Raw genomic sequence first — 27,641 nt, 5'->3', positions numbered from 1 at the left:
TGCCCCTGCTGCTTTGAAAACCCCAGGTACCTCTTACAAACATACTGTACTCACAAATTAAAAGAGGGGGTGGGCGCCCAGAGGACTGGCAAGAGCTTTGGTTCAGAGACCACAGAGGGACACCAAACACTTTCCACACACACTTTTCCTGTCTAGAAAACAACCCCACTGTCTGGGGCTTGGCTCTCTGTCTCTCTAACATTTTACTTAAAGTGTCATATAAATTTCACTGAATGTGTACGATCTCCTCTCTTCACCTACAGGTTTCCTCCTTTGGAGGCACCCGTTTTGTTCCTAGAGATGAAGACCTAGGAGGACCTATGCTAATTACCCGCTAGCACTCTTTCTGGTGCAATCAGCTAAATGGAGGTTTAGGTACCCAGCTGGTCAGGTTCCAGATTTCCCCTGCTAATTTTCAGTCATTCAGGAAAACAAAGGAGTAACTAAGATTGGGTTACCATGATTTTAAAGAAACCCCGTTCCTCCTTCCCTTCCCCCTGCCAAGATGTGTAGACTTCTGTATTTCACACTTTTACATCTGTTGTTCTCCAAAAATAAAAGCTGTTTATATTCAAGAAATGCTGACTACAATACCAGCATGAGTTACATCTTTGAAACACTCACAGAGAGAACATACATATTGTCCCCACCAAAGAGCATGTGCAGTTTCTTCCCAGAGCAGCACCTGGGGATAAAACTGCAGGAGAGCTCAGCAGTGCTTTTATTTATTTGTTTGCACGGAAAGAAAACTGTATTCTCTCTGACGGGTGCTAGAGTTACCAGTTAAAGAAAACAGAAGAGGGGGTGGCCTTTGAGGAACAGCAAACACTTGGCTTTGACCTTATGAAACATAAGACTACCCAGTCTCTGGCCTCTAAGAGAGTCTTAGGGGTTCAAATAGAAAACCACGGCACTCCCAAACTCAAAAGACACTTTCAACCGTGCAAATGGCTGCAGAGAAGCCATTTCAAATTCACAGTTTCCCCAGAACCTAAGACACCACCAGTACTAGAAACAAAACTGTCCCAAACTTGGCCCCAGACAGAACACCTTGAAAAATGCAATTAATTCACTCCCCCAACTAAAGAGTAACTAACATTTCCGATTTAAATGCTGTACAATTCCCTGATATTTTAATAATATTAAAACCTCTCCTGAAAAAGTTGGATATGTCCCCCTAATTGTCAATACTGCAAAAAACATAATCATCTTCAACCAGATTTTTTTTTTTTTCCAGTACGCGGGCCTCTCACTGTGTGGCCTCTCCCGTTGCGGAGCACAGGCTCCGGACGCGCAGGCTCAGCGGCCATGGCTCACGGGCCCAGCCACTCCGCGGCATGTTGGATCTTCCCAGACCGGGGCACGAACCCGTGTCCCTTGCATTGGCAGGTGGACTCTCAACCACTGCGCCACCAGGGAAGTCCCAGATATTTTTTATATCCAGTCTACTGATTATTATCTAACCATATCTTTCTCCTTTAAAATACATGTTCCAAGAGGGCTCTTTGAATTCCGTTTTTCCAAAGCATCTTCCCCAGCAGTGAGTATGAAATAGAATGTTGATACATGCTCATTATCAAGTTGTGTACAAAGCTGCCTTAACAACCTTAATCGTCATCAACCTTCCCCCAAATAAAAAGACATGCAATATAAGCAGTGTGTTTATCTAAGAACTGTAGATTAAATAACAACATAGGGCATCTTTGTGGCTAGGTCAGAGATGTCCATGGATTGTTGTTACAAGGAATGTCTGTGGGATTTCTCTGTAAGGAAATCCTCTAACCTGCTGTCTAGATTCCAAACGTCCATTCCATTTTCCAAGCCTCAAAAAATAAACAACCCAAAGATTTCAGACTGCAAACAAAAGAAGGGATGAAAGAGTTTGTGAATACAACTCTTTTTTTCAGCTTCTAGGCAAATGTCAGCACCTTCTGGGGCTTTAAACTGAATCCCTACAGATCCATAGGGAAAAACAGGAAATTAACACCAGAAGGATGCATCTTCTTGATCATGGAGATGGGGCTTTTTCTGGCCCCTGAATAAACTTGCTAATTAAAAAAAAAAAAAATGGCAATGCAAAGAACAGTCCAGGATTATCAGCTGAAATGGTATCAGGTGACACTCGATACCATTTCAAGTATTCCCCTTTCTTACAAACAATTCATACACATAAAATATTAGTGTGAAGTTTTAAAGTCCACATTCTTAAAAGTATGTGCCTTCCACAATTTGAAGCCATAAGCCTTAAGAAAAAGTTGCAGTTACCTTATACAAATGACTATTTCCTACTCTGCAACATTGTCAGGCAATGTTGAAGCTGCTGAAACGAGGATCTCACTTTGAGAACCACTGTTTAGGCAATTAGCCTGTCAACCAGCTCTTAGAAGATCACAATGCACAGGATCACATTTACTGAGAATCAACCAGCCGCAGAATCCTCTTCTATCTACTGGATAAGCCATGCTAGTCCTTGCTCCAAACACTCTCAAAATTGCCAACACAGGACATACATGCAAGAGGACAATACACAGACACATGCCCAAAACAGCAAGAAATCATTACTATGGTGAGACGACGTTTCATTTCTCCAGTGCGTTTCTTTATGATGTATCCTACTGCGCAGTTTAATGTATTTTTCTCAGATAGAAATTACTAAACCACAATGCATAGCCATTCTCCCTCTCGCTACCCCACTTCATTTCACTTACTAATGGGAGTTTCATCTGAGGCCAGGGCACAAAATGTGGTGAAGGAGCCCATTTTAAAGCTTATTTATATTATTAATATTTTAGTGTCTGTAAGGACCAAAGCCATGATCAACACTCAGTCCTTAATGGTCAGAAATCAAGCAGAGGCATTGATAAGGTGCAGATATAATCTAAACTTGCCATCAGGCTGAACAAAAGGATGCACACAAACAATCCAACAGAATCCCAAGCTCTAACTCTGCAATTATTGAATAGGTTTTTAAAGCATTAACTTCAAATGCATACTTTTCTCATGACCCTGTTCTGGATTTAAGTGCATTTATATCCAGATTATAATCAGAAAGCATATTTAATTAGATATTGTTTGCAAGTACTTTGAGATATAAAGTGCTCTATAAATGTTAAATATTATTATTTAAATACAGTTTGCAATTACTGCTTACAACCTATTCCACCCGCCACACTGCTATAATTTGATTACAGGAAGCCCCCCCCCCAAAAAAACCACCTAGAAGTAGAAATGATGAAACCATATGCATGTGAAGCTCAGATTTTTACCCTAGGTATAAATAATTCATAGGCATTTTAAACGGAGGGTTAGGTTGTAAAATCTAGTGAGATCAAGGCAGTTGGCCTCCACAAGACTGAAAACCACAAAATTACGTTGATTTTATAAGTTTCTTACTTATTAACCAGGTGGAAAGTAGACTGTGATCAAAAACACAGGGCTCTTTACTCTTCTGGCTGCCAGCTCCATCTTCCATTTTCTCCATTCTAATCTTAAAATATCTATATCTGTCTGAAAAAAAGCATAACTCCAGATTTTGATTTTAATAATTACCTGGCAGATAAAAGCTTCAGAACGGCTCCTGTTCTAACATGTCTTCCCATCTTGCTATCTTCTGTGATAATCGCAAACTCAGTGGTCTTCAATTCTTAAAAAATGGAAACCTTTGAGCCTGATTCCACATGCCTTCCAAACACACTTGCTGGACACTTCTCCAAAGAGAAGGGCAGATTAAACATAAACGTACCTTATATACAATGTAAAAGGAAATCACTGCTAATCGCAAAATGGTTCATATTTTATGCTTTCAGGTTTTTAGACAAGAAAAAGAACAATTAACATGTTCTAAGCTGATCTTGGTTATTTAAAAAACAAAATCACAAGGGAAGAAATATTTTGGAAATAACACTTAAAACACAACTATGCTCATCAGAGAGATCCTGTGCCCCAAACGAAAGTCTTCTGGGAAATCTGTGAACCCAGAGAGATAATACATCAGATAATTCTGATGTCATGACAAGGTCAAATACTGGCCATATGAGTTACTATGGGCACTGACTTTAGGGTAGGTCAATCGTAAGTTCGGCCATTTAGAAGCTTTATGACCTTCGGTAGATTAATTGATTTTTCCAAGCCTCATGCATTCATCTGTACACTTACCTCACAGGAAATTGGGAGATAATTTGACAATGTCAAAAGCCTTAAACATCATTTATAACTCTCACTGTAAATTGCACTTCTAAGAAGTTATTCTAAGGAAACAGAGATGTATACAAAGACTTATGTATAAGGATAAATAGTGTATAATGTATAAAAATAATGCGTACAAAGACTTATATATAAGGATGTTTGATTATCAAAGCACCATTTGCATGAGTTGAAAAGTTGGAAATAGCCAAAAGTTTCATCAGTAGGAATTGGTTAAATATATTATGATGCATCCCCACAGTAAAATGCTAAGTGGTCCTTAAAACATATGATTAGAAATTTGAACACTGACTGAATGAAGAAATTAAAAATTACATTTCTTAGGCATGATTATGGTACTGTGGTTATGTGATTTTTAAGATTGTTTGTCTTTTAGAAATACTGAAATAGCTACAAGTGAAAAGATATGATGCTTCAAAATAATACGGGAGAGGAAGAGGATGGGGTGTAGATAAAATAAGATTGGGTACAAGTGGAAAATTGTTAATTTGGGGGCTCATTACACTACTCTACTTTTTAAAATAATTTTATTTAGATTTAATTGACATTCCATAAATTCACCCTTTTGAAGTATACAAGTGATTTTTAGTAAATGCACGGAGTTCAGCGACCATCACCATGACCAGGACACGAGCAGTCTCTTCCTACACCCCCTCTCCTCCAGCTCCAGCAACCCCTAATCTACTTTCTGTCTCTATGGATTTGCCTATTCTGGACATTTCATATAAATGGAATTATATAACATGTGGCCTTTTGTGTCTGGCTTCTTTCACTTAGCATAATGTTCATCCATGGTATAGCGTGTATCAACACTTCCTTTCGTTACTGAATAATATGCCATCTTATGAATATAATGCATTTTGTTCATTCATTCATCAACTGATGGATGTTTAGGTTGTTTCCCCTCTTTGGCTATTATGAATAATGCTACTAAAAATATTGGGGTACAAATTTTTGTGTGGATATATGTTTTCAATTCTCTTTGGTATTTACCTAGGACTGGAATTGCTGGGGCACATGGTAACACTTTGAGGAGCTGCCGACCTGTTTTCCTAAGTGGCTGCACCATTTTACATTCCCACCAGCAATGTAAGAGCATTCCAGCAACCCTTCTACTTTTACGTAAGTTTTAAGCTCCCCATGATAAAGAATTTAAAAAATTTTTGCCATAGAAAAACATTAATAGTATGGAAAATGGCTGATTATTAAGTTTTAAAAAAAAGGTTGTAGATAATATATACAACATAATCTTAATTTTTTTAAACTATCAATTTAGCTATGTGTAGAAAAAACTACTAAGCCATATACCAAAATATATATGTGGTTACCATTGGGAATCATGAATTCTTTTTGTTTTTTCTCCATTTTCCAAGTTTTCTGCAATGATCATGCATTGTTTTTATAATGAGAACAACAAAAAGCTTTTTTTAATTTAAACATACTTTTAACAATTCAGCAGTCTTTGCTTCCATTCCCAACCTACACTTTCCAGACCCTGGAGCCCCAGAGGTCATCCTGGTGGGATTCCTAAGAAAATCAAAAATACACATTGCCGGGCTTCCCTGGTGGCGCAGTGGTTGAGAGTCTGCCTGCCAATGCAGGGGACACGGGTTCGAGCCCTGGTCTGGGAAGATCCCACATGCCACGGAGCAACTGGGCCTGTGAGCCACAACTACTGAGCCTGCCTGTGCTCCTCAGCAGAAGAGGCCGCGATAGTGAGAGGCCCGCGCACCGCGATGAAGAGTGGCCCCCGCTTGCCACAACTAGAGAAAGCCCTCGCACAGGAACGATGACCCAACACAGCCAAAAATTAATTAATTAATTAAAAATAAAATAAAATAAATACCCAGACTGAAACTGTGCTTTAGGAAGACTAACGTGGCTGCAGTGCACCAGGGAAACTGGCCAGGAGAAGGCTGGAGACAAGGGGACCCAGGCAATAGATATTAAGGAAAGATGTTTAGGGTTGGGGTAAAATAAAATGTGTTTTGAGAATTTCCAGGCACCCCCTTGAGATAAATAGAGGCAGCCTGGGCATGTAAAAAAAGTGGAGAGAGAATCATCTTTCTCTAGAGGGAAATCAGCTTCCAACCAGAATGGAAGAAATTATAAGCAGAATTCATCCAACATTTTCTATTTAAGTCCTCCCTCTCTCTCCGCTAGGAACCTTATATTTCTATGTGCAGAATAACATTTCTTACAAAACTATCACCCAGATTTTCTTGGAATTCGCAGCACGCTGCTAGTTCAGGCCCTCTTCTCACAGAGCTACTCCCCCCCCGCCACAGAAATGGAAGAACCAGCTGAACATGAAAGCATCTTTCAGACACAAGTTATCCCAAATTCTATGAGAAACGTCGACTCAGACTGATTCTGCTCAGCTGGTCAGGGCTGCCATGATTTGATCACAGTAGCTCAAAGCTGGGTGGGCTTTAGAACCACTATCACTGAAAGAAGGAATGGCGTAGAACAAGAAGGGCACGGAAGATTAATTCCAGGGCAGAGAGAGACACAGAAAGAAGAAAGGGCCAACCAGCAAGACTCAAAATTACGAGATTTCAAAGAGCCTTACTGATAAGGGGGGAAAATATGGTATACCCATAAAAGAAAAGTGTTGGGTATTCTTTGATCAACAAAATATTCCATGACCTCCTAAGTCAATAATTTGGCAAACAGCAAACCATGACTTATATTAGCTTTTGTACAAAGATTACTCCAGTTAATAATGAACACTGAAAATGATTACATATTTCTCTGATATTCTGATAACTACCACTACACCCTATTTTATTATGAGGCAACGTCATGGCAAAGAAAACACCTGCTTAATATCTCTAAAAAACAGCACATGTATCTAATTTAAAAACTTATGCTATTATCATTTTAAAATACCGTTATCTTAGCAATTCATGCAATGTTACTAAATTCTCATTTAAGACCAAATTTAATTAATTGCTCTGGGGTAATGAATTACTAATGTTTCAAGATTTCTTGAAGCCCATGAGACCTCTGACCAGAACGTTTTAAATACTGGACTAGTAGTGTATCATTTCAGGCATCCACTTCCTGCCCCACCTCACACACACACAAACTTTGAAAAGGCACAGGCACAATAAATGTGTTTTTATTTGCAGAATGGTTAATCCATAAAGAGGAGAAAAAGTCTTAAAAAAAAAGAAAAGAAAAAGGTTTTAATAAATAATGCTGATACTTGATACTGGTTTAGAAATATGCTAATCTCCAAAACGTTTCTGGGCTGAACTCACCTCGAGCAAAGGTCAACCCAGGCCATAGGAGGGTCAGACAGAGACCATGAAAGGTCAACATAAGGCCATACTGATACATTCAAAGGAAAAGGTATTATTAAAAAGATGCACGACCTTCTGATATCTTTTTCTCAGGATCATTTACTGTTACACACAATCATTGGGATCAAATGTTGGTGGAATCAAGTTTCCCATAAATTTCTATTTAATCATGGAATAGCATATCTGTGTAGTGCTTTACAGTTTTCAAAGCACTGCCATAAATACTTATTGATTTTTGAAACCTGTGTATGAGGAAAAGGCAAGCAGTTGTGATCACTCCCATTTTTGAGTTAATTACGGACAAAGGACTGATCCAAAGTCACAGAATTAATAAGACATGGACACAGAACCCAGTGCTCAGTCCACTCCATTAACTCATTCATTTGTTCAACTAACTGGGACTATGGACTCAGAGATGAACGAGACCTAGCCTCTGGCCCCAAGGAGCCCACAGTTTAGTGAGCAAGTAGAAAGAAAACCCCATACCATTTATAATACAAACGTAAAAAGCATAGCAGGAAGAATGCATGCAAGTCTTCCAGAAGAGGTCAATTCTTAAACCTAGGTTTCAATGGAGAAAGAAATATCTAGGCCCAGCAGGGAGTGAGAGGTAGAGGGAGAAAGACAAGCAGAGGTCATCCAATTCTGTTCAAATAGAAAAGTGAGTGTGAGTCCTGGCAGAAACTTAAGAGTATTGAGTCAGCAGCGGACAGTCTTGGCCTTGACTGCCTTACTCTGTGGGCCCAGCCACTGGTGCTCAGATTCAGATGTATGCTAATCTCCAAAAAGCTTTCTGGGCTGACCTCACCTCCTATGCAATAAAGCATACTGGTGGCACATTTCATTTCTTTTAATACTGTCATATCTTGTAGGAAGAATGACTCAAGCCCTGCATCTGAATGAGTAGATTGTTTTCTATAGCCTATGTATGTATACACACATTTCATACACCCACATGGATAGTTTATATCCGTAAAACTATGTAGAATATAAGTATCCACATAGATTATACAAAACATACATAGAACTCTACAAACCTTGCATGCAGAGACATCTGAATAATGTGTATGTCTAGACCAACCCCTTGAGATATGTTTAGATGGAAAAGGGTTACGGAGAGAGAGGTTACCATGCAGGACAACCATCTGTCCTAGATGATTCAGACAGTCATTTGCCTGCAGAGGAGGAATTGAAGGGGTTGGACAAGATGAATTCCAAAGATACTTTAAAGCTCCATGGTTTAATGTTTTATGAGCTTACCTGCATGAAGCAGTTTCTCTATTTTTGATAAATAAAATTCCATGACCCTGGTGAAATAATTCCTCTCTGCCATTTCTTTTGTGTGTGTGCTCAGGCAGAAAATGTATTATTGATATCTGATTTAGCCACAGACAATGTTGACTTAGAGCACTGAATGAGAAGTCAGGAAACCTATATCCTCTCCCCAAACCACCCTTCTCCCTTCCCCTACTCACCCCACCTCCAAGCAGGGAGACAGCTGTGTGACCTTGGGCAATAGACTTGACCTCTCTGGGCTACAGCTTCCCAGGTATTAAATGAAAGGAGTGGCTAAGTGTTCTACAATTCTCTTCCAGCTCTAAATCTATGAAATCATTCCTCTCCCTCAAGACTTAGTTTATCTCCACAGCTCTAAAAATCAGGACTAATAAAACTGGATTCAGATCACCTCTATTCTAACCATCCTCTCTTTTCTTACTTTTTAAAACCATCCAAATCTTGCATAATTTAAGTGATCAGTGCTTCCCTGGTTGCTCTGGTTTAAATTATGCATTGTTGCTATTTGGGGAAAATTTAGACTGAGTCCAGTCTGGGATCACTGGCTGAGAACAATAAGCCCCCAAAGTGAGAAAGGATAAAGGCCTCTCCAGACAGGATCTGCTTTTAATGCATTGAGCACAGAGTTTACAAAAAGGGCATTGATTGTGTAAAGAGCCACCAAAACAGCAAGGGACTGGTAAGGCTGCAGTAAATTCTCCTAGATGCCACTGACCTTGGCTGCGTTTCAGGGGTCAGGCATTCCCCAGGAAGTTCTCAGCAGGCAGGCTTTCCTGAGGGTTTAGGAACAAATGAGACCTCTCATCTACATGAGCCCATCTCTCTTAATCTGGGAAAAAAGAAAAAGATCATCTGCCCTCTGATTTGTGGAGATTACCTCTGTGGCCTTTGGACTCATCTCCAGGCCTGGACAACTCACCCACCACAAGACTGGTCGCAGACCCCTGCCCTCTGGGAGGCAATTGTCCCCACATCTGCACTTAAGTCCTCCTGCTAGCAGTTCCCCATCTCCTGGGCTAGCTGGAAGCTGTATCCCTCCCTCTTTCCACACCTCCTGTGGGCAGAAATACAGTGGCAAAGCACTAAAGCCCAAGCCACAAAGAGCAATTTCAGTGAATTGTGCAAAGATATCTTTTCAAAATACTGATCTCCCAAGCGCAGATCTCCCAGGTGTGAATCGAACTCCAGGTCGGCCGAGGAGCCCTTGTGGTTGCTCATAAGCTTGCAAGCTCTGGGTATCTGGGTATCTGAAAACCTTCCCCAGGAAAAAGCCCACAAGGGACACCTCCAGACCAAGCCCAACTTACAATCGTATAAGAGCGCTATCCATTAGAGAAGCGACGTTGAGATTCCGGCTCAGGGAAATCGCAAGACTTGCCCATTGTTCAGACTCCCATCCCCCCGCCCCGTCCTCCTCCCCAGCTTTGCCACTTTTCTCTACCCTGAAGTCTGGGCCATCCATCCACCTGATTAACCCGCTGGCAGAAACTCCCAGCGCAGAAAGTAGGGCTTATGAACACACACAGTCTGTAAAGCAGGAAGCCACAGACTTGGCCAAAGCACCCACCCCGTTACCAACCTCCACCCCCAGCTGCCCAGGGGGCAGCGGGTTCTGAATGCGGCCTTTCGGCGCCGGGGAAATAGCTCACTGTAATAACGCATGAATGAGCTTTTGCTACCCAACTATCAAAAAAAGCCATTTCAAATGGCATCTCTGCTCCTTCTCAGCCCCTTGGCTGCCTCCCAGAAACCTCACCTCTGAGATGGAAGGATTAAGGAGAAGGGGAGGGGGAGTTAAAAAGAGGAGGGTAGGTCAGGAGAGAGAGGATTAACGAGACTAAAGAAAAAGTACCACTTTGACCATAAAGGTAGTTCTTTAAAATAACAGCGAAGAAGGCAATGTCAAGGCAAGTACTGAAGATTCAGGTATACAACCCCAAGATTTAGCATCTAACAATGTATTCTTCAGGAGGGCGTGGGAACTTCCAAGCTTCCCCTATCCTGCCCGTCTCTGTGTTGAGAGCCACCATCAGTTCGGTCTCACCGCCCCTCCCTGCCTCATGTATATACAATCGCTTTTTTTTTTTTAATTTATTTTTAGTTCAAGACAGGAAAAAGCCGTGCTAAGATTGGTAGCCCATCCTTCTCAGACCCCCGCTGCTGCTGCCACCCACACCCCTCCCCCCCCTTCCAGGCAGGCAGCATCTAATTAACACCTCAAGAAAGCTCTGCCCCCTTCCCCGAAGGAGTGTGTTGGGCTTGGGGGGTGGGGAGGCGTCGAGGCTGCACTAGGATTCCTGGTATTCCGATCTCAAAACAACAGCAAAATGGATTCTATATCAGTGATGTCTTAGTCAATACAATGAAACGGCGTCTGAGGCAATTCACGTGAGGGTAAATGCAAACCAGGGGGTCTGGAAGGGGGTGGGGGTAGGTGCTTTACAAAGGACTAGCCACAGACACAGAGAAAACACACACACACACACACACACACACACACACACACACTCTCACACACACACTCCCACTCCCAGGAGTTCCGGTCTGATTGGGGGGAAAGCAGCGAACACATCCCTTTCACCTGCTTAAGTTCAGCCATAAAACTGAAATGTCACAGCCACAAAGTCAGAAAGCACAGGCAGGGCTGAGTTAAAACGATAAATAAAGGTGAGCGGCAGACCTGCGTTTAAGAGAGCGCTGAGAGGGAGTCGGGGCGCCGACGGCAGAAAAGGGGGGGAAGGGGAGGCCGTTGCCAGCTACAAGACCAGCATAGCAATAGCTGCCCCCTTGGAGCGGCAGGTTCGGCGTCGCGGGGACAGCCAGGCTCACAATGTCATCTAGCAGGTAGCTGGAAAACGTGAGGGACCAGTGCCTTTATTCGCGCTGTTGTTATTCTTTTTGCAGAAAGGGACAGTGGGGTCTAGAGCCTTGGCACTAGACGACTGCCCGGGGCTTGTGTACATACACACGCACGCACACACACACGAGCCTTTCATTTTAATGCTCTTACACCGGTCTACGATGAAACTGGCACAAGCTCCACGAGTTCTCAGGGGAGCTTTGGCTGCCACCAAAGGAGGACACGTACCGCACAGCCCCTGCTGTGGGTGCTTAGCCAAGAGCACCTCAGCAACCCCCGAATCTAAACGAGAACCCAGGTTCCCTCGCGTCGCATTCGCCCGCCTCTGCCCACCAGCCCCAGCCCCAGTTCCACGCACCGAGCCCATTCACCCTGACCCAAAACACTGGAAAGAAATCAGAAAACATGTTCCACTCACCCTCAAAGCCGAGAGATCGATTTCATCCAGGCTGCGAGCCGGAGAGTCGCTCGCCATGTCGACTTCTTCGCCGGAGAAATGGACCAAAACCACCCCGAAGATTCCCCGTTGAAAATTCCACCTCGGTCTATTTCACTCGCGTCCTCATGCGGGTGTCGCGCCAGAGGCCCGGGGCCCAGCCTCCCCCGCCCACCCCGGCCCCACAGCGCCTGATCGCGATCCTCAGCGCGTCAGTCCGCCGGCTCCGGGAGCCCAGCCTGCGCGGATCTCCAAGCCCGGAGTCGCGGTGCGTGTGGGCTGCGCGCCCTGAGCAGCTAAGGGCGCTGGGGCTGCGTGGGTGTATTTAAATGGGACATGCTTCTTTGCTTGTGCGTGGATGGCGGCTGCATTGGCTGTTATAATGAGACACATCAACTCCTCCACTCAGCTGGGGGGGTGGGGGTGGAGAACCACACAGAACTGTCTATCACCGCTTCCTGGGAGGAGTAAAGGGGGCGGGGGGGAAGAGGCGGAGGAGGCGTGGTCTCCTACTGGGGAGAGGCCGCGCTTCCTGACCCCGGTCCCTCTGCACCAACGTGGATGGGGGAGGGGCGCGCACCCTTTCAGCCCAGGTTTTGCGGGCTAATCGGGCTGGATCTAAAGAGCTGTTCCTGAACCCTGCCGTGCTTATCGTAGGGACAAGGGGACTTTATTTTTGTGTGGCCAATTCTTGCGCTGCAGCAAAATGGCCCTTCAGTCGCATTTTGAGGGGTTCTCGGCAGGGTTCAAATGCTCCAACGTTGAAAAAAAATCCGGAGGGAAAAAGAAAAAGAGCGACGCCTCCCTCCCCCCATTAATTATTTGTGGGGCTGGAGTAGCGCGGGCTGCTGCAACCGGTGCATATAAGGACTTGTGTGCAAGGAAGGGGGTCCGCCTCCAGCCGCGGAACGAATGGGGGAGAAGCGCACTCGCGCCGGGCGCCCAGACCCCCGCTTCGGCAATTTGCAACTGCCGTTGGGTCGGTTCCTCTTGCGGCCCCCGGGACCCCGCAGGGCAGTTCTAGAGGGCCGGTCACTGGCCGCCTCCGGGCTGGGAAGGTTTGCGAAAAGCGGGAAAGCTGGGAGCTCTGAGCTCCCTCTTGGGCTCGCCACACCCAGGACCTACCCGTACCGCAATTCCCCCACGGAAACAACCGAACTGAAACGAGGATTGTTCTCTGGGTGCAATGGCTTGAATGCTTCAGGTAATTCGGAAGGCAATACTGGATAAGGCAGCACACGCCGCCTCAGGACCCTGCATCGTCCTTTCCGGCTGTGTTTCTGCTGCTGACCTACCCAGATTGATAGAGAAAGTTTGGCTGGCGGATAAGATGTAACCCAGAAGATGTACGGCGTGAGAGCGATTTCACTCCACCCGCATTCTCATTTATAGGCTGTACGTTTACAGTGGTAAACCTGACATTCTGTAATATGGAGTGTCAAGTCACTTCCCCCAACCTCCTCGCGCAGCCCTTCCTGTACGGCCTTGGCCACGCGAAATACATAGGATGAAACGCTAAAATTGAACTTTTCTCTCAATAACAGCAGTAGCTTCGAAAGCATTATCTGCACCTCTGTTAAGATGAGAATTTTCTTCTGGCCAAGTGTCCTGAGGGTTTTTTAGTCGTGTGGTATGAATATCAGCTTCAGAACAATGCTTTTGAATGAATGAACAGAACCCAATGTAGTTAGTTCTTCAGGACTGCAGACGTTAGGAGACTTTCAAACAGCATTCGGTATGCGGTCTGCTGTTTTTGTTAATAATATTCTACTTATTTATATGCATCGTGCATCATGAAACTTGAAAATTGTTCCAACATCTCAGTGGCCGTAACAGTTTAGGAGCTTTTGCCATTAAAACGTCAAACGTTTAAATGTGTCATATTCAAAACATTTGATTTGATCTCACATTTTCTAATAAAATCATCCAGCTCGAGGTAGTAACTAAGCCACCAAGTAATGTCGAAATGACGTAAAAACCTATTATTTCTCATCGTCCTTATTTTTCCTTTCTCTGTGCCTTTTTTACCCTTAATCTAGATGACAAGTTAATGTATTGTCTCAGTATTGAAAGAAAATAATTAAGATCAGGTATTGATATCTATGAACAGAACTATTTTTAAAACTCCAAACATATGAAAAATGAGGTAAACATTTTTTTCAAGGGGAGCCTTCATTTTATACCCCCAATTTTACTTCACAGATTTTACAAATTTGTGATGTTTCCAAACATCACAAATAGGTCATTTCTTTTAGCGTTAATCAGCTGTTTAGGACGTAAGGGTGTCATGATACTGGCACTAAATTCTACCCTTGGGTTTAGAATCCGATTAGAAAACCGTATATTCGGTACAGCGATGTGTACTAAGTGGGGGAGGGCTTCCTAGGAGCCTGAGAGGATGATAAGAGAGTCAGGTGGAGGCAGGGATGCTGGTTGCAGGAAATACCATAAAAGGAGAGATTACAACAGCCAAGGTCCCTCCAGCTGGTAAGGGAAGGAGGAAACTCCAGGCAGTTTGTGCTGGAGGTGAAGTAATTGTGCTGACTGGGCTGAGGAGGAAAGCAGAGGTCAGATCAGGTAGAGCTTTGCATATACCATTTAAGAAACTTGAACTTTATTTTTTAGGTCGAGTGTATATCAAATTTCAGCCATTTCTGTAAAAACTCCTAATGTTTTGCCATATCTGTAAACCTCCTGGACAGTTGTTATTTACTTAACATTTTTCTTTAAATCAAGACTTTTCTTTTTTTCTCATATTTAACTTAAAAGGAAACATAAGTCACTACTGTGGATGGAAAGCTAGCAACACCTGCTAAAAAACAGAAGGAAATCATTACAATAAATACAATGGAAAATAAAACAATATTATTAAATTCTAAGTAAATACCTATCCTGAGTCTTTAATTTGTTAAAAGAGAGATTAGCAAATGCCAGAAAAGGCATTCAAAACTTGACCAAAGTGAGATTTTCTTCCTGGTGTAATCTGAAGGGTTGAAAGAATTGTTATCATTTATGTGCAGTTTGAAAGCCTGCAAAACAATATGATATGCTGTTTATGTCTGTCTAAATATATAGATAACTAAGAAAAGCATGGACATAGGAAGGATACAGAAGCATGAACTTCGGGGCAGGAGAAGGGAAGAAGAGAAAGAGGATGGGAAAGCACAAAGGAGGCTCCAACAATGGTATCTAAAATAATTTTTTTTTTTAAGATCTTAGGGCTTCCCTGGTGGCGCAGTGGTTAAGAATATGCCTGCCAATGCAGGGGACACGGGTTCGAGCCCTGGTCCGGGAAGATCCCACATGCCGCGGAGCAACTAAGCCCGTGTACCACAACTACTGAGCCTGCGCTCTAGAGCCCGTGAGCCACAACTATTAAATCTGCATGCCACAACTACTGAAGCCCATGGGTAGAGCCTGTGCTCCGCAACAAGAGCAGTCACCACAATGAGAAGCCCGTGCACCACAAAGAAGAGTAGCCCCTGCTCACCGCAACTAGAGAAAAGCCCACGCGCAGCATCAAAGACCCAACACAGCCAAAATTAAAATAAATTTATTTTAAAAAAGAGATCTTAAGCAAATATTGCTAAATGTTTGGAATCATTCAGTCTGGATTGTTACTAATGGGTGCTTGGGCCAAGGAAACAAGGTATCACCCCAAGGTACTACCACCAATTTCCAGGAGAAATGAGACCACACACACACACACACACACACACACACACACACATGCTGAAGGTAAACTATACATACTTACGTCGCCCGACCTCCACCATGCCCTGTCCTGCCCCTCTTCCTACTGCAATCAGCAAAGCAAGCACTCAGACTTAGAAGTGGTACCACAGATAGGCAAGTGAGATTTCCAAACACTGAGTAGACCAATCACCAATCATTCGTGGAAATCTATTACTATGAAAGACAGGCACTAATTTCTTTCTTTTTTTTTTCTTTTTTTTTTTTTTTGCGGTACTTGGGCCTCTCACTGTTGTAGCCTCTCCCGCCACGGAGCACAGGCTCCAGACAAGCAGGCTCAGCGGCCATGGCTCACGGGCCCAGCCACTCCGCAGCATGTGGGATCCTCCCCGACGGGGGCACGAACCCGTGTCCCCTGCATCGGCAGGCGGACTCTCAACCACTGCGCCACAGGGAAGCCCTCTTTTTTTTTTTTTTAAACTTATTTATTTTTGGCTGTGTTGGATCTTCATTGCTGCACGCAGGCTTTTTCTAGTTGTGGCGAGCGAGGGCCGCTCTTTGTTGGTGTGCGTGAGCTTCTCATTGTGGTGGCTTCTCTTGTTGCGGAGCATGGGCTGTAGGCTCGTGGGCTTCAGTAGTTATGGCACGTGGGCTTAGTAGTTGTGGAGCACAGGCTTAGTTGGTCCATGACACGTGGGATCTTCCTGGACCAGGGATCGAACCTGTGTCCCCTGCATTGGCAGGCAGATTCTTAACCACTGTGCCACCAGGGAAGTCCAAGACAGAAACTGATTTCAGTCAATAAACAAATTGAAAGCTCCAAGTTATTTTTAATGGAGCAAAAATAGGTTTTACTATATATGTATTTTTTACCCTCAGATGTATATAATACAGAATCTTACATTCATAAAACAACCAGATTATTATGGAAACAAACTAGTTAGAGGACGAATTAAGAATTTATTTGTTGAAATTTTTTAATGAGTTGGACAGTAATAACTAATACTGTGCTGCAGATACTCTTATAAGCATTCATGTATTAACGTATTTAATCTTTATAATCTTACAAAATAGGCAGTATTATTAGAATATTCATTTTACGGATGAGTAAACTGAAAAATAGAAAGGTTCATTAACTTACTGAAGGCAACACAGTAATAAATGGTTGAACCAGAATTTGAACTCAGGCTCTTACTCACCATGCTACACTGACTTAGGCTGAACTGAAGGGTAAATTAGTAAGCTAGAAGATTGGACTCAGTTTTCCCCTAGATTGTAGGAGAAAGGATAAAGCAATGAGCAAAAATTTAAGTAATATAGAGAATAAATCCAGAAGTTTCAACACTTCTCTAACAAGAGAGCTAGAGAATGGATGGAAGGAAATACTCAAAGACATGAGACAAAATGTTCCGATATCTTCAGGTTAAAAGCTCTCGTTTAGTGTATAAGTAAAAAGCATCACACCTGAACACATCATGAAGGAATTTCAGAGCATCAAGGATACAAAGGAAATTCTCACCAGATCACCTACTTCTCATCAGCAACAATGGATGCTAGTAGAAAATGGAACAAAGTATTCTAAGGGAATTGTTTTTAACTCAGAATTCTCTACCCAACTAAACTATCATTTCAGAGAGAATACAAAATAATGACATTTTCAGATACATAAGGATTCAAATGGTTGATCATCTCTTAAATTATTATTGAAAAGTGTATTCCACCAAAGGGAAAACTGAATCAAAAAAGAAAACATGCAATACAAAAGACAATGGTAAGCAAAAGTAGCAAACTCTGTTACCCGCTCAAAGTCATTCTCATTCTTCTTTACCGGCAAAATTCTGATTTTGAGAATTTATCCTCCATGTGTTTCAAGAATATGGGCTCTCCCCAGCCCCAGAGAAAGAATGAATATTACCTAGTCTATACTCATCATAGTTATCTATTCTCTCTCCTAATGCTTGGTTTAGACATGGATATATCATGCAACACTAAGTAAATAAAGGGGGGTATAAGAATGGTTTTCCTCTTAAAAAAATGAAAAAAAAAAAAAAGAAGAAGAAGAAAAGAGGGAAGCAAGAGAAGAGAGGAAGACCAGGAAAAGCCTCCTGCCTGTGGCAGCCATCCTCCAAGGTGGCTCCCAATGAGCCTCACCTCCTGGTGTATGCTCTTGTGTAGTTCCGTCCAACATAGAATACAGAGGACTTCCAAAACTGGGTAATAAAAACTGGGTAATAAAAGGCATTTCAGCTTTTACCTTGTTTTCTTGGGTCACTTGCTCTAAGGCAGGGTTTCTCAGCCTCAGCACTATTGACATTTTGGGCCTGAGTACTCATGTTGTAGGGGGCTGTCATGTGCAGTGTTGGATGTTTAGAAGCATCCCTGGTCCCTACTTACCAGATGCCAATAACACTTTCCATTTGGGAAAACCAAAAATATCTCCAGACATTGCCAAATGTCCCTTAGAAAGCAAAATCACCCCCAGTTGGGAACCAGTGCTCTAGGGGAAGCCAGCTACCGTGTCCTGCAGACATTCATGCAATTTGCCAGCCATGTAAGCTTCCTTGGAGTGGATCCTCCAGCACAGTCAAGCTTTCAGGTGACTACAATCCCTGCTGGCCCTAACTGCAACCTCATGAGAGATCCTGAGTTAGATCCATCCAACCAAGCTGCTCCCAAATCCCTGCCTCACAGAAACCATGATAAATAATAAATGTTATTTTTGTTATAAGCCACTTGATTTGTTATGCAGCAGTAGATAACTAATAGCTGGAGCTGTAGCAGCCATCTTCCTAACCATCACCAGGTTCGGATGAGCTTGAGAAAAAAAGCAGAATATGAAAAGCACTTGGATCCTTAATCACATCATTGAGCCACTAAATTAATCCAGGAACAACCTCTGAACTTCTTTTTATGTGACATAAGTTTTTCTCTCTTTATTTAAGCTCTCTTTAGTTGCATATTTTGTTACGTGCAACCAAACACTTCCTGTTACGGAAAATAAAAATTAAAACTTTTAATAAGTTTTATTGCTGATTCATAAAGTAAAAAGAAAAAATGATAATCTAAAACTAAAATAATCTTATCACCATGATAAAGGGAAAGGAGAGAGAGAAAAGCATGTTAAGATTTTTGTCTTATTTGGAGATGTATATATATACTTTCTCTAAACACAGAAAAAAATGTAAGTCAGTTATGCAAGATAAATATGTGTCACCATATAGGCAAATATAAATTAGACATGTAAGTTGTAAACTACTTGAATAGAAAAAAAAGGAACAAGGATAACTTGATGAATTCAAGTTAAATGAAGAAAAGAAAAAATATAAACCAGAATACGTAGTGTAAAGGACATGCTTGTGGAGTGGTGGGGCCCACTCAGCAACCATTCTGCTTTTGTACCCTGCAGTAGGTAGACTAATGCCCTCCCCCTGCCAAAGATGTTCATGTTCCAATCCCCAGAACCTGTATGTTACCTTACATGGCAAGAGGGTCTTTGCATGTGTGATTAAATTAAGGAATTTTAGATGGGGGGATTATCCTGAATTAAGCAAAGTGGGCCCAATATAATCACAGAGGTCTTTAACAGTGAAAGAGGGAGGCGGAAGAGGAATCAAAATTAGAGGAAGAGATGAAATGGAAGAAAGACACAGAGAAATGCAACATCGCTGGCTTTGAAAATGAAGGAAGGGGGCCAGAAGCCAAGGAATATGGGCAGGCTCTAGAAGCTGGAAAGGCAAAGACGTGGGTTCCCCTCTAGAGCCATCAGAAAGGAATGTGGCCCTGCAGACACCATAATTTTAGCCCAGTAAGACCCCTTTTGACTTCATACCTCCAGACTGTAAGATAATAAATTTGTGCTGTTTAAAGCCACTAAGTTTGTGCTAATTTGCCACAGCTGTGATTTCAAAAAAAAAAAAAAAAAAAACTAATTCAACTTCCTGTATCCATATTTCCTTTTGAATAATTGTCTCTTTCCCCTTGCTTACAGATATTGGAGCTGTTCCTTGGGTTTTCTGCCCATTGGTATCCAAAGGGTAATAGGTGTCTGAAATCAGAACAGTAGAAGGCCCCTTCACAGAAACCTGGAAGTTGAGAAGAATGGCAACAGACTGAAAATGGTTAGTGACCATTCATTCCAGTTGTGGTGCCCTACCCATAAGGTGTTTACTAGAGTCCTTTCCTCCTTCCTGTTTCTCAGAAGTTGCCTTTTTCCAATCCATTTCTAAGCGTGGTCTCTGTGCTAGTTACCTACTGCTGTGTAACAAATCACCTAAAAACTTAGTGAATAAAACAAGTTCTTCCTTTTGCTCACACATCTGTAATCTGGGCAGGGTTTGATGGGAAAGTTTCATTTGCTCCACAGAGCATCAGCTACGGCTGGAGAACCCATTTCTGAAATGGCTCTCTCATGTACCTAGCAGATTTGGTCCTGGGCTATGCACTGAGGCCACCAGGGCTGGTGGCTGGAAGGTTTGGTTCCTCTCCACATTGGTCTCTCCGTGGGCTGTTGAGGCTTCTTTGTGGCATGGTGGCTGAGTTACAAGAACAAGCGTCCCATGAGAACCAGACAGAAGCTCTATCACCTAGCGTCATGACTGCCTAGCGTCAGCAGTCATGTGACTTCATTTCCACCATTGTCACAAATCTACGCAGATTCAAGAGGAAGACACAAACATCCCACCTTTCGATGGGAGGAGTGTCTAAGTCACATTGTAGAAAAGCATGTAGGACAGAAGAAATTTTTGCAGTAATTTTGGAAACTAAATCCTCGCACATCCTTCCAGCCATATAATCAATTCTCTGACCTCAATATCTTTGCCTTTTGTTCATGTTAACCAGAGTTGGTTTATGCTGTTGCTTTCAACCAGAGAATAACGTATCAGGTGTAAGCACAAACATACCACAATAAGAATAAATACTTAAATTGCCTTATTAGAATCAGAGTGTGTAAAAGCAAAGCAAAACAACACCAATAACCCAAGGATACACAAATCTGCCATAGGAAATTGATAAAATTTGACCAGGCTACAAGGCACAAGGTTTCATAATTTCCAAAAGGCAGCAGTTATGGATACCACATTCTCAGAGCACATCACTAAGAGATATCAATATTCATGTCACAGATTTATCTAAATAGATTCACAATTCTTGTACCTTCTTCACTAGAATCACTTTTATCTCTCCGGGCAGTTAAACTTACTCCTAGGGATCCAATCAGAAATTTATCATCATCTTAAACAGCTCTGCCGTAGCGAATAAAACTACAACTTCCTATTGTCCAACTATACACCCTATCCTTTGAGCTTCCTGGTAGCCTTTGCTAATATTACCACTGCTTTTAGCCTCACAGAAACCCCATATCTGCCCTTTGGTGGCATTCTTTCTTCTTTTCTAGTTGGTTTTCTCTCTTACCCTTTCTTCCTTCCCTTTCCATGATGGACCTCAAAGTGTTTAGGAGGCTGAAATTCCATATACTGTGTTCCATATAGTGTGATCTGAGGTGAGAAGCATGGTCCCTGGAGTTGAACTGCCTGAGATCAAATCCCAAAAGAAAAAAGAAAAATAATACAGTTGTTTTATAGTTCTCATTTCTTGTTCCAGATAGGTAGATAGATTTTTTTTAACCTAGTTACCTCAGAATAATAATTCCAAGTGACTATATCTTTTTTGTATTAAATGGGTTCAGAGCAATTTTCCTAATTATCTAGCACCTTTAATCTAAAAGACAAACACAACACTTGATCTAAAATACCAGTATTACACTTTCCCCAAATACAGAAAACTATTTTTACTAAAAATTTGGCAAGCCCTTTCAAAACAGCATTTTCTGTTTTCGTTTTTTGAGAAATTTCTGGCAACAAACATGTATAGAAATTTTAATGCAGCTGTAAGCTTTCAATATTTACTGTAAAAGTTTGTTTATAATTTTTTTGGAAGTGCTTGATCTTCTTAAATCTTAAAGGAGTTTTAAGCTGAATTATATTCTAGCTGAATAATGGAGTTTCCAGCTTGATTTTTCCTTAATATTTTTAGGACCTAACCTAGTGTCTTGCAACAGTTAGCATTCCATACATGTCTGGTCAATGACCAAACATACTTTAATAGAAATGATAAAAGGACATCTATTCTGACCACCAGGGCCTGTCTGGACCATGTCAAAAGCCTGTGGCATGTTGCTTCCTGCTGGCTATCTCAATTAGTTCCCACTTTTTCTACAGAACTTTTCTACTGTATCCTGTTTAATTTTAGATTCTAAGCCTGCCTTACCCCACCATACACAAAATAACTTTCAGCTTTTTAGTTCATGTCCATATATTTGAATGGCGTAGGCCCACAGGTTAGCCCGGAGCTGGGAGAGGGGAGCAGTAGCCCAGCTGGATCTTTACATGAAGTCATAAGGTAAACGTCCATAAACGTTCCTATCAGACTTTTAAAGCTGGAAGGAACCTTTGAGATAACGAGTCCAACCCTCTCATTTTCTAGATAAGGAAACCAAGGTCCAGAGACAGTATGTAACTTGCTCAATGTCACAGAGTTAACACAGGAAAAAGCTCTGGGAACTAAAGGCTTTGTGTTTAAAAAAAAAAAAAAAAAAAAAAAAAAAAAGGCTGTATTTACTGTTATTGTTTTCCCTGAGATTCCGATCCACTGTTCCTTCTACTATACCATATTGCACCCCAGATACCATCCACTTGTGCTGTGCTTTTTATCTAAAAGAAACTGTAAAGTACACAACTAATCATATTTCCCTTAATGTGTGGGCTGCCTGAGATCTCCAAGCTAAAGGAGAGGGTGTGTCATGCCTGGTATTGCCTCTAGTGGGGGAAGAAGTGCCAAAAATGGAGCCCAGAAGTTTGCTCAAGTGGGTTCTTTAAGGAAGAGAACCCGGGAAACAAAACAAGGAATGAAGAATTGTTTTGGTCACTTGGCCAAAGAAGGCAGAGGCCAAACCTCTCTAGAGATTTAACAGAGATTTAATCTAATAGAGATTCTCTAATTTAAAATTTTAATTTTTTCTATTAAAATAGAAATCTCTAATTTAATAGAGATTCGTGCAATTACATGGATGACTTGTGTGGTCTATACTGGAGTATGTGTTATCTCTCTTATAACACTTAAGATACTATATTGTGTTTTGTTGGTTTTCTTTTCCACCATTCAGCTGTTGAACACAAGCAACTTTTCTCGTTCAGCTCTATTTCTCTAGTACCTAGCATAATGCCTGCAATAAAGTGGTGCTTATAAGATTAATCAATAAATCAGTGTAAAGAAATAGCTGATAAAGGTGGACAGAACTAGCCCTTTGAATACAGAAAAATTTGGACAAGTCTTTTGAGCCCTTTAGGTGTCGACATTTTTTTTTTTTTTTTTTTTTTTCAGAGCCCCAGGCCTCTCACTGTTGTGGCCTCTTCCGTTGCAGAGCACAGGCTCCGGATGAGCAGGCTCAGCGGCCATGGCTCACGGGCCCAGCTGCTCCGCAGCATGTGGGATCTTCCCGGACCAGGGCACGAACCCGTGTCCCCTGCATCGGCAGGTGGACTCTCAACCACTACACCACCAGGGAAGCCCCAACATTCTTTTATGATAAAAACTCTCAACAAATTAGGTATAGAAGGAACATACCCCAACATAATAAATGCCAACTATGGCAAGCCCACAGTTAACAACATATTCAACAGTGAATATTTGAAAACTTTTCCTCTAAGATCAGGATCAGGACAAGTGTGCGCACTCTTACCACTCCTATTCAACATAGTACAGAGCAATTAGGCAAGAAAAAGAAATAGAAGGCATCCAAATCTAAAAAGGAAGAAGCAAAATTGTCTCTGTTTGAGGGCTTCCCTGGTGGCGCAGTGGTTGAGAGTCCGCCTGCCCATGCAGGGGACATGGGCTCGTGACCCAGTCCGGGAAGATCTCACATGCCACGGAGCAGCTGGGCCCGTGAGCCATGGCCGCTGAGCCTGCACATCCGGAGCCTGTGCTCTGCAACAGGAGAGGCCACAACAGTGAGAGGCCTGCGTACTGAAAAAAAAAAAAAAAAATTGTCTCTGTTTGAAAATGATATAATCTTATATATAGAAAATTCTAAGGACTCCACCAAAGAATGTGTTAGAACTAATCAACAAATTCAATAAAATTGCAGGATACAAAAATTGTAGGATAAAAAATGAACATACAGAAATCAATTGTGTTTCTAGCACTGATACCTGAAAATATATGAAAAAGAAATAAAATAATCCCATTTACAATAGCATCAAAAACAATAAAATACTTAGAAATAAGTTTAACCAAGGAGATGAAAGATCTGAACACTGAACACTATTGACTTTAATGAAAGAAATTGAAGAAGACACAACTAAATGGAAAGATATCCTGTGTTCATGTATCAGAAGAATTAATATTGGTAAAATGTCCATACTACTCAAAGTCATCTATAGGTTCATTGCAACCCCCATCAAAATTCCAGTGACATTTTTTATAAAAATTGAAAATAAAATCCTAAAATTTAAATGGAACAACAAAAGACCCTGAATAGCCAAAGCAGTCTTGAGAAAGAACAAACCTGGAGGCATCACACTTCCTGATTTCAAACTATGTTACTGTAGGTGCTGTCATAAAAACAGGCACACAGACCTATGAAACAGAATCGAGAATGGGAAAATGATAGTCTTTTCAATAAGTGATGCTGGAAAAACTGGATATCACGTGCAAAAGAATGAAATTGGACCCTATCCTATACTACTCACAAAAATTAACTCAAAATGAATTAAAGACTTAAACATAGGCCTGAAATCATAAAACTCCTAGAAAAAAAATATAGAGAAAAAGCTCCTTGGCATTGATCTTGGCAATGATTTTTGGATATAACAACATAAGCACAAGCAAAAAGAGCAAAAATAAACAAATAGGACTACATCACACTAAAAAGCTTCTGCACAGCAAAGGAAATGATCAACAAAATGAAAAGGCAACTTATGGAGTGGGAGAAAATATTTGCAAACTGTCTATCTGATAAGGGGTTAGTATCCAAAATATTGGGTTGGCCAAAAAGTTCATTTGGGTTTTTCCATAAGATGTTATGGAATGAATGAACTTTTTGGCCAGCCCAATATATAAGAAGCTCACGCAACTCAATAGCAAAAAACAAAACAAAACAAAAAATAACAATGTGATTAAAGGAAATGAAATTTCTGCACTTCTGTGTTCATTGCACAGTAACCAAGATACAGAAACAACCTAAGTGTCCATCTTCAGATGAATGGATAAAGAAAAATGGAGTATCATTCAGCCATAAGAAAGAAGGAAATCCTGTCATTTGTGACAACATGGATGGGTCTTCAGGGCATTATGCTAAGTGAAATATGTCAGATAAAGACAAACGCCATATGATCTCATGTATGTGTGGAATCTAAAAAAGGCAAACTCACAGAAACAGAGAGTAGAATGATGGTTGCCAGAGGCTGCGGGGTGAGGAAATGGGGAGATGCTGGTCAAAGGGTATAAACTTCCAGTTATAAAATGAATAAGTTCTGGGGATCTAATGTACAAAATGGTGACTATAACAATACCGTGTCATATAATTGAAAGTTGTTAATAGAGTAAATCTTAAAGGTTCTCACCACACACACACAAAAAGGTAATTATAAGAGATGACGGAGGTTTTAACTAACCTTTTGTGGTAGTCATTTCACAATATAAACTTATGTATCAAATCATCACATTGTATACTTTAAACTTACACAATGTTGTATATCTATTATATCTCAATAAAGCTGGAAAATAATAAAAATAGAAATTAACAATCAAAATAAAAAGTAAAATACGTAATTCCAATCTCTTGTGATTTTTCTCATTCTCATTTTAAATTTACAGTAACTTTTGGGAACAAACATCTGTTCCTTTCAATAAATACTTACAAAAATCTTAGTTTAAAAAAAAGGCGGGGGCTTCCCTGGTTGCGCAGTGGTTGAGAGTCCGCCTGCCGATGCAGGGGACACGGGTTCGTGTCCCGGTCCGGGAAGATCCCACATGCCGCGGAGCGGCTGGGCCCGTGAGCCGTGGCCGCTGAGCCTGCGCGTCCGGAGCCTGTGCTCCGCAACGGGAGAGGCCACAACAGCGAGAGGCCCGCGTACTGGGAAAAAAAAAAAAAAAAAAAAAAAAAAAGGCGGGGGCAGAACAACAATGCCACTATCACATCAGAAAGAAAACTTGTCTCAAACCAGGTCAGAGACAGACATATTTGCATAACGTAATTCATAGCCACCTTCTGCAAAAATACTTACATTCATGATAAAATTCTTAAGCACTTTTCTGATGGACTTTAATGAAATTAAAACTTGTTCTGGAAATAGTTACTGACCCATCCAGCTGGCTGCCAGTTAAAGGTCCAGTGAACTTTAGTTTTTCTTTTTAATTTGTTCTGTATTGAATATATTATCAATCTCTTTTTCTATAAAATAAGAGAGAATCATTGAATGAACTTGGTAGGACCTTTTTCCTTCAATGGTGGCAACATTTTATGGTAATAAATTATTTGAAAATCCATTCATTAACTGAAAATTAATTAAATTATTTGAAAAGTTTTCTTGAATAGCACCTAACAAAAATAACAGTCTCTAATAACATCTAATACCCAGTCATATTTGTATTATTTTCAGATGATTCTTAAGCTCACTAATGTTTGGGAATCACGGGCCCCTGCCTGACAGACTGGAAGAGCTGATAACAACCTCTGGCTTTCTTTGTAAAAGAAACAGCAGAGTCCATGATCAGTGTATGACACCGGAGTCCACAGGTTCTGAACTTTTCTTACATTTTGGATGCTTTTGATAATTTGAAGCTATGGACCATCTCCCTAGAAAAATGCACATCTGCACACATCTAAAAATTTTCAGGGGAGTTCATGCAGCTCTTGAGCTCATCCAAGGGGTCTCAGACCTGGTTAAGAGCACATGCTTTAAATGTTGCCTACTGATTTGTCACCCTGCTGCTCTCACTACAACAGGACGTGCACATTACTATGTTTCCTTGCCAGAGGACACTGTGCCACTGTCAAGGCCTCCAAACTCGACTGACAATACAATCTGTAATCACATGATAGAGTAGAAAATGCCATAGATTTGGTAGCAGAAGACCTAGATTCTCCAAGTTGCTTTTTCAATACTTTGACTGAATCACTTTAGGGAGATAAAGATAGGTCAAGTTTAAGCCTAGGAACTTATAGTGCAAGGAACCCTACAATATTATCATTTCCATTTTACAAATTGGAAACCGAGAATTAGAGAGTTAAATAATGCATCCAAAGAAATATTCAGCTTATATCTATTTAGTCAGGTTTCAACATGAGGCTTTTCTGAATTTAAAACTCACATTTTTTCCCCAAATTACACTGGTGGTCTTCAAACTGAGAGAAGACCTCCTGGGTATGGTTGGCCCTAGCAGTGTGGGGTGAAGGATACCTTCGGCCCATTGGTTATATATATATATGATTTCTTGATCAGAATTTGCTAGGCTGCCAAAATATTTGGAAACCACTTCATTTCACTCTACTGTTCAATCCCAAAATCCGTAAAAGAGGCATAATGTTAATATCTATTTTACTATGAGGGATAAGTAAGAAGATCCATGTGAAACTGCTGTGTAAACGTCTAGGCATTGTTCAGATGGGAAATATTAGTGCAATTACTCTACGACAATAAAGTAGAGACTTTTTCTCCTTAAAAATATTTACTACAATCACCCCGCAAACTTGGTGGCATGTTTCACGCACCTGGAAAGCATAATGGCTTTCAAATGGTTTGGAGGCACTAGCTTAGATTTGAAATCTGTATGTAAAGGGTGATGT

General features: G+C 41.4%; 1 protein-coding gene across 8 annotated transcripts in view; it reads right to left on the bottom strand.

Moving 5' to 3' along the window:
• The window catches only part of TNIK (TRAF2 and NCK interacting kinase), a 414,613-nt gene extending 402,126 nt beyond the window's left edge, over nt 1–12,487 (bottom strand). For 7 of the 8 annotated variants that reach the window (XM_007464716.1, XM_007464717.1, XM_007464720.1 and 4 more), the window contains exon 1: nt 12,086–12,482. In XM_007464716.1, the coding sequence (XP_007464778.1) occupies nt 12,086–12,142 (57 nt within the window). In that variant the 5' untranslated portion in view covers nt 12,143–12,482. Of the gene's footprint in view, nt 1–12,085 lie in introns of all 8 variants that reach the window. The other variant, XM_007464722.1, reaches the window with a different exon arrangement.
• Nucleotides 12,488–27,641: the final 15,154 nt, after the last annotated feature.

Source organism: Lipotes vexillifer, unplaced genomic scaffold (genome assembly GCF_000442215.2).
Source record: "Lipotes vexillifer unplaced genomic scaffold, Lipotes_vexillifer_v1.1 scaffold37, whole genome shotgun sequence".
NCBI classification, from domain to species: Eukaryota; Metazoa; Chordata; class Mammalia; order Artiodactyla; family Lipotidae; genus Lipotes; species Lipotes vexillifer.
This window is presented reverse-complemented; position numbering and strand designations above follow the sequence as displayed.